The 11045-nt window shown below is 48.4% G+C and overlaps 1 protein-coding gene across 1 annotated transcript in view; it reads left to right on the top strand.

Annotated features, from left to right (window-relative positions):
* The first annotated feature begins 479 nt into the window (after positions 1 to 479).
* The window catches only part of LOC119436449 (uncharacterized), a 41517-nt gene continuing 30951 nt past the window's right edge, over positions 480 to 11045 (top strand). The window contains exons 1-5 of the mRNA XM_049658083.1: positions 480 to 1197; positions 3398 to 3724; positions 6587 to 6933; positions 8456 to 8541; positions 10311 to 10364. Of these exons, the coding sequence (XP_049514040.1) occupies positions 854 to 1197; positions 3398 to 3724; positions 6587 to 6933; positions 8456 to 8541; positions 10311 to 10364 (1158 nt within the window). The 5' untranslated portion in view covers positions 480 to 853. The remainder of the gene's footprint in view (positions 1198 to 3397; positions 3725 to 6586; positions 6934 to 8455; positions 8542 to 10310; positions 10365 to 11045) is intronic.

Below are 11045 nucleotides of genomic sequence, written 5' to 3'. Positions count from 1 at the left end.
GAAGATTCGGAGTACTTGATGTCATCCTCTCACAGTACTTGATGGCATCCTGATGGCATAGCATTCTCTCACATGTGCGAAGGTACCATGGTCCCGGTTTGTGACCTTCCCGTCACGGTGCCCTGCAGAATTCTTCAATGCGCTCTGCGTCGCACCTTCAGGTGCAAAGTCTCACTAACATCTTGCTGTTGTAATGATGAACGGGCGCTTCTGGTTCCGCAGTTTACCAGTATTTACTTAATCTCTACTTGTACTGGTCTTGTCTAGTGATATTAATTATCTTCGGCCGCACAAGGTTCTGACACGTATACCGTGTTGCATCCACGGTACAGACGGAAGCTGGCATTTCAATTGAAAGCACAGTGTGATGAACCTGATAACTATACAGACTATACTATGATATATACTATGAGACTATACAGAAAGCACATTCACGAAAATGCAGGCATCCACACCTGCAAGTAAATGTGACTTTTCGTCCCAACTCGGAAGTGCGCATCGCCCGGCTGTTGGGCCTCATGTCTCCACCATCGCAGTATAGACGATGAAAGTGGCTCGTTGTTGAAACAAAAGTTTAGCTCGGGAATCACCGAAGCGCGTTGTTGATGACCACTTGTGTCGAGAAACGGCGCTGCCCTCCATTGTCTAAAGTGGAGGCGGAGCACGAGCCGCTCTCAACGTCGACTTGAAACAACGTTCAGCAGCACTTCGACGGGTGCTGGTTGATATAGCCATGACTTTATGGTGCATAAGTTGAGCTGCTTAGGTGACCCACACAAGGGCACTGACACGTAAATGCGAAACAGACCTTGGACCTGTGTCCGCTTGCGCAAGGTATATATATAGAGGACAAATGTGCAAGAATTTGGGATGTTACGTTTCGCTGCCTTTTAGCAGGAGCCACGTGGACACTACCTGGTCGCAGCCGCCACCGGCGGCAGCGACAGCGGCGGCCACTAATCTCAGGCTCCTGGCGTCGGCCAGCGGAGGCGCCTTCGGGACGCTACCGCGCGCATCGTGCCCGAGCTTCCTGGCCGTAGTGGTGTGCTCGGCGCCCGACCATGCGCCCGAGCGCCAAGCCATCCGCGACACGTGGGCCCGCGACGTCCGGCCGGGACACAGCGCGGTCTACTTCCTACTCGGCCGGCACGCCGAGGATGCCGCCGGACAGAGGACCGTGGAAAGGGCTCGCGTGAGGTCGGTGTCAAATCACGGTTGAAAGTATTCGTCGCCGCTGTCAGTTCTCTGTAGGACAAAAGGACCACTGCCAGTGTGCCCCTATCATCCGACGAGTTGCAGTGTGCCCCTAGCATCCGACGAGTTGCCGGAGAATTATAAGTTGCCGGAGAATACGAAGAATTATATCGCATCAACTGCTTTGTGATTTTGGCCTCCGACTCTCACCCGTCCTCAACAATTCTTGCCTGCCGTTGCAACGCGTACCGAGTTTGGTTCCCTTTCCTGCCCCTGGTTTGCGCTTAGATGCTCAGAATTATTAGTTTCTGGCGAAACTAACAGCTTGCTCCAGGAAACGTTCGTGAAGTAAAATATGGGCGCCATTGTCAAACCTTGACAGCGCTGATTTTCTATTTTACTGCTGTTGCAACACTCTCAAGCAAATGGTTATCTCCTTCGGGGCTTATGTGGTCCCCCAACAATAATCATAATCGATCTTGCGTACACTTACATTGTTCATACACTATGCGCTCGCTATGTGCTTTCCCGTCAGGAAAGCTTTGTCACGCTTATACGCGGATGCCGTTCATGACCTGAAAGCAGCGGGGGCGCAGCGTTAAAGGAAGCACGTGCACGCATGATTGGTGACGATTTTTATTGGGGGGACAAGAAACGCCCCATAAGGCGCAAATTTTTCTTGGAAGGAACTCGCTCACTGGTTATATACGCGACCTTACAGGGAGGCCTGCACTGTCATTATAACAGCGCAATGTTCGCGGAATACGCTTGTACAGTAGGCTAAAGGCTTCGCCTTTATCAAAGTCGCTTACCTTAATTAAGCAACAAGGGTGTCCCAGTGTCACGTACGTGGCATTTGGTCAGCCAGGCGGTGCCATCTGGGTAGCACAATTTCTGGGCACTCAGACCGCTAGAAAAACACAGTGGCTGCACGCATGCTTGTATGAGTCGCGAGATATAGAGCTCGAAGGCACGGAGCCCGTTGAAAACCACGCTTTGAAAATCAGATAATACGGGTGAACGTCGCATGCGCATGTTTTTAATAGGAATACACGTATTTTTGGCTTCCAGCATGATGTACGTCACCACTTACACCGCGTTGGTCTCCTGGAACCCCCCGTATTCAAAAAAAAAAAAAGCTCATACGCTAGAATTGTTCGTGAAATTCCATCCAATCCTGCTGTTGGACATACTCTGAGCTAAGGCGGCCTGCCAATGGCAAAGAACATTTACGAACGACATCTTTTTGAATTCGGCCTCTGTTAGTTACATGTATCCGCTTGGAGTGTCGGCTGCACACAAGGACCTCGTTGCTGGCGTTGTCTAGCCTGGCATGACGAAAGCACTCGTGTTCGCTGCTCGCTGTCTCTATACGATTGCATTTGCTGTTGGTCGATCAGTGTAGCGTCTCGACTCGTACCATAAAGACCTTGGGCCGATTTCATAAAGACCTTGGTCCATCAGTGTTTCTTTCCATTGGCCTGCCGCCTATGTTAATGATATGCTCAGCATCAGGATTGGCGTGAATTCTCTCATGAACCATTATATCGTATGGGCTTTTTGTATATTTTTTGTGCCTAACGAACCCTTGCTACTACATCTAAGCGGTGTTGAAGGAATGGGACTAGTAGATTTTCGCTTCCGCCAACTATGAAGCAGTGTTGTATCGTGCATGGTCTCTTAGGAGTGGTGGGCACGGAAAGGCAGGTTACCACGATATTCAAGGACAAAACTCATTAGTGAACGAATTCGTCCCCGCAAATAAAAACTATACTTCGGCTGGGATGTATGATGCTGACAGAACTTCAGATGAAATATACCGCTGGCAATCTCACCCCTGTCCTCCCCCCTCGTTATAAAGCGTCATTCTGAGTTCCGGCTGTCCTCGCGTAAATTCCACAATGTGCTACCTGCTCGGTGCTCACATCTGACAATGACGGGTCCGTCACACGAGGAGGTACAAAGCTTGCGACGTCAAAACAATCTGATAATGCAACCGCATCTTGTTCAACAGCTGAAAGTAAGCTTCGATAGCAGAGACGAAGCGTGAGAGAGCTTACGGCGCAACAGAGATGAAAACATTATAAGTACAAAACAAGTTGCCATTAACCAGTTCCGCTCCTGAAGAACGTCGTAGAACATGGCCGTCTGCGTTGTAAATTTCCGTCTTCGTCATCTCGTCTTTGTTTGCAACTAAATGCAGGTCGCTCGGCTCGGTACAGAGCGACGACTCGTCGCTTCTGCCCGAAATCTCGGTGTTCGGAGACGTGATCCGCGCCGACTTCGAGGACACCAGTAGGAATCAGACGCTCAAGTCCCTGCTCCTTCTCCAGTGGGCGCACACGTTCTGTCCGCGTGTCAGCTTCATCCTCAAGGCGGACGACGACGCGTACTTGGACCTGCCGGGCTTGATCGGACTGCTGGAGGCGAAGAAGGCCGCCTTCGAGAACGACACGCGCCGCGGCAACCGCGCTGGCTTCCTACTCGGCAAACGACACGAGAGCAGACCGATGGGTCGGAAACGCCGAAGGTGTGTGGCGGTACTACAGCTAGCTTAGGCTTTCTCTAGCGTGTGCAGGACAAAACAAAACGACATTAAGCGCGGCTTTTCAGTGAGCTTCACTCACAGACGTAGAATATGTATTCGCCTATTACTCTTCATACCTTCGTGAAGACGCGTCATCCCTCAATGTTGTTCGCGTCCCCAGATTGCTTTCGACAATGATGATCAGATATAATGGAGTAGGGCGTCAAAACCAAGCAACTGCTTATACGTATTGTTGCTTTTGGTGAGCAGGGGCTTGTGTGATTTTGCAGTGCTGGTAGCTTGTGCAAGTCAGCGTATCCTCGTCTCGGCCTGCCTTCTGTCCCATATGCTTAAGCGCTGTTATATCTCTCTTAATCATTGATAACCCAGGAACACATATTCGTGGCTCACCACGTGGTATTTTCCGCGGAGTCATGGCTCCGACTAGCTATCATGCTTAGAGTAAAAAAAAGAAAAGGTCATTTAAATAGGGACGAAACATTTTGCAATGACAATGCTATAGGGCGCTGCATATAAAGTAAAAATTTGTGCGCTGCTCTTTAAGGTTGGACAGGTGAACTGAGACACTTATCTCAAATTGTACTCGTTAATCTAAAAGGATCTCACCAAATCCCCGAGCAACAGCTTGGACTTTGGCATGTTTTAAAAACTGCTAGGGAGGTACTGAATTCCTTCGGTTGGATAACGATGAAGGCTGTCTTGCGCACCTATTTTGGTTCCATGTAGGGATTACTTGCGACTGTTATGCGCACTGTTTCCGAATCGGTAGCCCGTATCGACAAAAAAGTTCTTTCATGTTTTTTTTTTCTGAATTTTCATGTATACATATTGAAGACAGAGGGAATTAGCGATAATCCCTGCATCAGCGTAAGGTCTGCGTAGCCTCCACACTCATTACTTTGACAGCAGCAGAGTCAGTTTTTGTTTTGCTTCAGGTTTTTGCTACAGGACTGGGGTAAGGAATTGTGGCATGCGATCGATGGTGTCCAAGACAGCGCTAATTGACATAGCTTTACATTAATTCAAACTTCGCACTTCGAGCCAGCGAGCATTTGACATTTCGCTCAGTTTACTACTTTTTTTAGAAGCATATGAGGTGAATGATTCTTCTGAACGATGAACAAGGACTGTTTGTGCTGAGCCATACGTCGATGTTTCTTGCTCTGGCTAAGGGCGAACAAGGAAGTCAAAAGCACTCACACTGTGTCCCACGAATAATTTCTTCAACTCGAAGAGCATTGTAGTCTTCTTGGTTAAGCACCAAACGTGCGTTGAACCATTGCACGTAATAAAAGCAGACTTCGCGTGCTGTTTACAGGCGCGGTTATCGCTCACTGAGAAGGTGACGGTATTCATTAGCGACCACAGTGTTATGGTTTTAAGTCATGCAGCTCAACTCGTCAACATCCGTCCTCGAGGACATCGTCTTTCCCGCTCTCCGTGTTTATCTAGTTTATCTAGTTTTAGTAAGAAGTTTGCCTAACGGCCGAATTTGGAGCGTCGCCAGAAATGTTGATACCGCGGAGCCCGTGAAACAACTTCTCGGCCGTGGAACATAGCTGGCACGGCCGACTCGAAAAGTGCAAGCGTATCTGCGTAGGTGGCCGTAGTTATACCAGCATATATACCCACCTCCTATCCCCATTATCGCAAACAATCCAGCTTGTGAGTCGTCACAATATGCTAGTAGAGTGCGCCGATTTAAAAAGTAGTTAATCAAACAATCGTGCAAACTATTGAGCACCTGTTGCCGCCTTTACAGTGTCGGGCCAAATCTGTAACCCTTACTTTTTTCGGTTTAGGCTCGGTGCGGGTTCAGGCACTCTAAAGAAAATTGCTGTTTGGGTTTGGGTTCAGTTCCGCCCAGAAATGAGGTTCGAGTTTGGTTCGATACACTGCATAAATGTCCAGGTTTCATCAAATTTTAAATAAACACACACTGCATAAGCAAAAAGTTTACGTCATATATGATTATCATTTTTTTAAAAAAGCTTCTCTCTCTTTCTTTCCTTTTTAAATATTAGATTTTACGGTCGACTCTCTTTATGGACAGTCTGGCAGGGATCAAACTGTTCTTATCGACGACGCACGATTCCATACCTGCATGGACATTTCGGACCTTCCTCAGCGCAAATATTTCGCTAATTTTCTACATTAGTGCGTGCTTTCAAAGCGGAACTATCTTCCCGGATCCGGATGATGCTGCGGTGTTTGGACTATGGAAAGGAGGGATATGGAGACACGCGATGCGTAGAGGGGGTGCTGGTCAGGAGGGGATGTTGCGCAAAGGAAGGTGAAAACCGTCCTCCGCCTTCGCGCCAAAGAGGACACCTGTGTTCCGTCTTGCGGCAAAAAGGACGCGCTCGGCGCTGCGAGTTGCGTAATGTTGGTATACTCAACGAAAACGAGGCGCACGTTTGCGAGCAAGTTAACGCACAGCCACACGTCTCGCTGTCAAACCTGTGCTGGGTTGTGGGGTGCAGCCGCGCAACAGCCGCACAAAACGACGCCTCGACTATAGACATGAAAGCAGCGCTAACTTCAAACTCTAAACTAGGAGTCGGTGTCTAGCTGGACCTATCCGGAAGGGGGTGCAGTGTGTAAACTGTGCCTACCCCGAAGACTGTGCGATGCCGGATAGATACGCAGTATCGCGCTCAGTGTGAGCTACAACGCAAAAGCACGTGGCAAAGCGCTCGCGCGTTGTACCTCATGCTGAGCGCAATAGTACTACCGTAAAGTACAGGATTGGGACATAGAAGGATTCGCATTTAACGAATAATAACAATAAAGCCCGCCCACAACTATGAAATACACAAATCGCCTATTGCTGCGCGCTTACAGGTACTACGGAAGCCCAGCCGGCTCGTGGGTTCCAATCTACCTGTCCGGTGCTGCGTACGTGATTTCAGGGGCCATCGTGGGTCCGATGCTTCGGAAGGCGCTGGAGACTCCCGCCCTGCACCACGAGAATGTCTTCCTCACGGGAGTCGTCGCGTCCAAGCTGCACCTGAGACTGTTCAACTCGCCCTGCTTCGCCTGCTGCGACGAGCTGACAGACCCGTGCGCTTACCGCGGACTGCTGGCGGCCACAGTCGCCAAGCCCGACGCCCTGCGCAGCGCGTGGAGGCTCGCTCGTGGTCAGACGGGCGGTGCCTGCACTCCGCTCAACAACAGCACCGACCGCCACTGCTGATGCGCCGAATTTCTGCCTTCGTGCTGTTGTGCTGTATTACAATAGAAACTGACGATCTGTGACGGTGTTTCTGTACATGTCTGCGGAGGGTCGTAACGGCTACGTATTTGTAGGACTACAGTAAACGGCTGTGTCCTTCTGTTTTGTCTTTTCAGTGCTGAGCGACAAAGTTGTAACATTTGGATGGTCCACCTTGAGCCATTTTGCACGCATCAGAAGCTCGTCGTGGTGTCGGCATTGTGCTATCTTTTAATACTAGTGTAGCGGCAAGGACGAGGTCACGAGAAGAGCACACGGCGTTCCTGTCGTGTATCTACACGTATCCTCGTCTTGTTTGCGCTACGCTATAGTACTTCCAGATGGCACACCAAGAATCCCACACTGCAACAATATAGTAGACGATTTTTTTTTTTTTTTACACGAGCGGATAGGAAAAAAAGACAACACTAACACGAAAAAGAAGGAAAAGTCTGAAAGTGGCCGCGTCTACAGCTTCCCAATCTTGTCGCACACGCTCTCCACAGCTTCGCACAGTCCTTGGACCGATTGGTCGCTGCTGGTTGTGGTGGAAATTTTCATTCCTGGCTGGTCTGAAGATGAACTTGCGGCCAGCGACCTTTTCGGCGTCATCAAATCGTTCGCCAGAGAGATGCCGGGTTCTGGGATCTTGTCGCCCCAAACTTCCCGCGCGGGTCTATTCAGAACCTCTTGCGGTGTCCTGCGGATAATGTCGTCATACCAGTCATCCACCTTGCGGCATATTTTTTCGGCGATGCTGCGCGTCTCGTTGAGGTAGCCCTCAACCGCACTCTCCAATTCTTTGACCAGTTCCTCCAAGTGACGCACTTGTTGGTCGCCTCGAGAAGGTCCCGGCACCCCACTTGATTTCGGTGGAACCTTCTTTGGTCCAGGCATGACGACAGGGAGAGAACGTATAGAATGTATGCGATCCTTGGACTGGTGGCTGAGGAAGTCGTGGTCCGACAAAACGCGCGCACCCGCCCCGCGGCACGAGCCTCGTCGTCTTCTTTCTCAAGAAAGAAGGCCGGAAATTCAACACACAGCAGTGCGACGAGCAGGAATATTCATCTCTTCCTCCTTTCTTTTAACGAATAACAATAGCAACCGATCCTCTCTCTTACTCGCTCTCGATGATTGTACATCCGCCTTAGCGCTCGTGCCCAAATCCCTTATTGGTACATGTTACGAACTGCTAATACGTGTGCCGTATACGTTCGTCCTCGAACAAGTCTCTTTGAACGGCTCCGCACATTCTCCTCGGTCATCAGTAACATACGGCGGTTTCTACACACGAGTCTGTGGAAGTCATTCCTGGCCGGACAGGCGACACAAGTTTTTTTTAGCCCGGCAACAGCTTCTCGCTAGTTGTCAGATCTAGAGCTCATAACGGGTCTTATAAGGCAGTGAGACTTCATATCTGCCATCTGGTAGCACTATTGTTTCCCCATAGTGGAGCTAATCTCACTTGGCTTTGTCGCAGAATTCATTATTTCCAGGCCCTCCTGCTCCCAAAATGAACAGGACGAATTCGTCGTCAACTTCTCTGCGAATCTTCAACAAGCAAGCATCCCTTGAAACACGGGTGGGGCATCCATCCTTTGGAGGTAATTGGTGATGTTAATGCGACTAACAATATTTCTGATGAAGCGTGTGTAATTAGTGATGATTTGTTTGTATGTTATTATTATTATTATTATTATTATTATTATTATTATTATTATTATTATTATTATTATTATTATTATTATTATTATTATTATTATTATTATTATTGTGAAGACTATAATTATTTATGTGCGGAGACCGAGACATGTAAAATTTATGTAAAAATTCAGAGTGTTTATTGCAGAGCTTGAAGGGGCACGGCCGGGTTCTTCTCTCGTACTTCGTTTCGCTTCTTTTTTTATTTTTCATTGAAGTGCATCACATACGGCACATTCCCAGCTGCACGCCCCAGCCGCCTATTCCCGAATTGTCTATTCGGGCACATACCCAGCGGCGCATACCCATGACCCAAGTTGGCGTGAAAGAGGTTAGAAACAGACGTAGATACCTGAAAGTGCTTGAAGAACACCGAAGAATGCTAACCGCCTTAAAAAGCACGATGTAGCGCACTCGAACTGCGAAGACAACAGAACCCCGATGATGCGCCCCAGTCTGCAAGCTGACTGCGCTTTCTTTTTTACGCGTTTATCACAGTGGCCACCGAGAACGATTACAATGTAATGCGTTTTATGCTCTTTTTGGTTTGGATGTGTCTCCAGTAAAAATCAGAACCATCGGCGATGCAGCGGGCGGCTTATCATTACACCCGATATAGTTTTTAGCTCACTGAGAATCTTCTATAAACGTACATTTGACATCAAGTTACTAATCTTTCGTATGTGGTTACTTTGGGATTCTTTCTTGCCAGTACATAAGGAAAATGTTTTCTGTACATAAGACTACTGAACAGTTAATAGGAATTGAATTCTGCGATTGTGCGCGCCGAAACCACGATTTGATTATGAGGCACGCCGTAGTGGGGGACTCCGGATTATTTTTTACCACCGTCTTTCACCTTCCCCGATGCACGGGACGCGGGCGTTTTTGCATTTCGCCCCCGTCTAAATGCAGCCGCCGCGACCGAGATTCGATCCCCCCACCTCGTTCACAGTATAGCGCAACACCATAGCCGCTAAGCCACCGCGGCGGGCAGTTCATAGGACACTCACTTTCTCCCACATACCACAAACGGTGCGGACCACCGCCTTTGCCACGGGCCTCAAGCCGTTCTCATCGTACAGTAGACATTCTGCTAAACAGCAGGTTTTTCTTATTAGGGCGAAAGCTTTAGGCGGCTCATGGGACGAAAAATCGGATGTCCGGAGTTACGGCCCAACCAACATTCATAGAGAGTCGAACCCTCGACCTTTAGTGGGAGTCGAACCAACGACCATTGGTGTTACTTAGGGCGAAGTTAATTAAGGTACAGTTGATTAAGGTAGACTTAATTGAGGCGCTCGAACCCATGACCTTGGGCGGGAGAAAACAAGCAATAGGAAGTAACGCATTCGAATGAAAATGTCAAGTAATGCAACGAATGTCTCGTGAGCACGCAGGCTTTCGCCTTCATCCTCTTTAGCGTGAGCTAAAGTGACTGTCAACTTTTTCTATATTCTTAAGTAAACGATCACGCAAACTTTTTTAACATTTTGCTAGGTTTGTGATTCTTATTATTGTTACTACTACTACCATACACCTATAATTTTTTTCTTATCGTTCAACCACCCGCTTCTTTACCGATCCTCCTTTGTGAGCATGTGCCAATGTCTGGAATCATCATCATCATCTTCGCCGCACCGTTTGAAGCTGAAGAAAAAGAACATGGCGGGCAGGCAACGTCTCCAGCAAGCTTATCTCGAGGTATGTGTTTTGCGCATATGTTGGCTGCAGCACGATAATGACTACTGGGCTGATAGCGACGCATCCGGGGTCCTTCTTGTAAGACGTTTATTTTGGGTCACACTGTACACATGCCTCCTCGGTGTCGTTCCGCGTACTCCGTAACCTCCGCGTACTGTATAGAGGCTCGAGACACACACACATACACACAACATAAAAATTAGTCTGAGAGTCCTTAAATGTACATAGAAAAGACGTACACCCTACCGATCGGTTCGCATTTCAAGCTATATTTCTCGTTTCCGTCACAAATGTATGCTGCGCACTGAGTGAATTACTGGCGCCGTTGGTGACGCACGTCCTGACGTCAGCATAGCGGGCACACTGCCAAGAGTTCGGACGGGCAGGCAGCACAAACGATAACAAGAGCGCTTACGTTGACGTTTTCCGTCGTGGGTGAATAGGAGAGAAAAAGGAATGTGAAAGGCCCCTCAACAAGTTAAAAAAGTGAAAAGAATAAACAAAGAGAAATCGGGCTCTAAAAACTTTACTGAAGTGCGAAACAACTCAGTCATAAATGTGGAGGTATAAATAGAGTAACGAATGCAGGCTTATTGTGCAGGCCGAATGACTGAATTTAACCTATACTATATGTGTGATGTTTTCTATTTATAAACGCCGTATATATTTGCTCGTATACGT

The sequence above is a fragment of the Dermacentor silvarum genome, chromosome 1 (genome assembly GCF_013339745.2).
Source record: "Dermacentor silvarum isolate Dsil-2018 chromosome 1, BIME_Dsil_1.4, whole genome shotgun sequence".
In the NCBI taxonomy this organism is placed as follows: domain Eukaryota; kingdom Metazoa; phylum Arthropoda; class Arachnida; order Ixodida; family Ixodidae; genus Dermacentor; species Dermacentor silvarum.
Note: the sequence above shows the minus strand (reverse complement) of the source record. Positions and strands in the feature narration are given on the sequence as shown.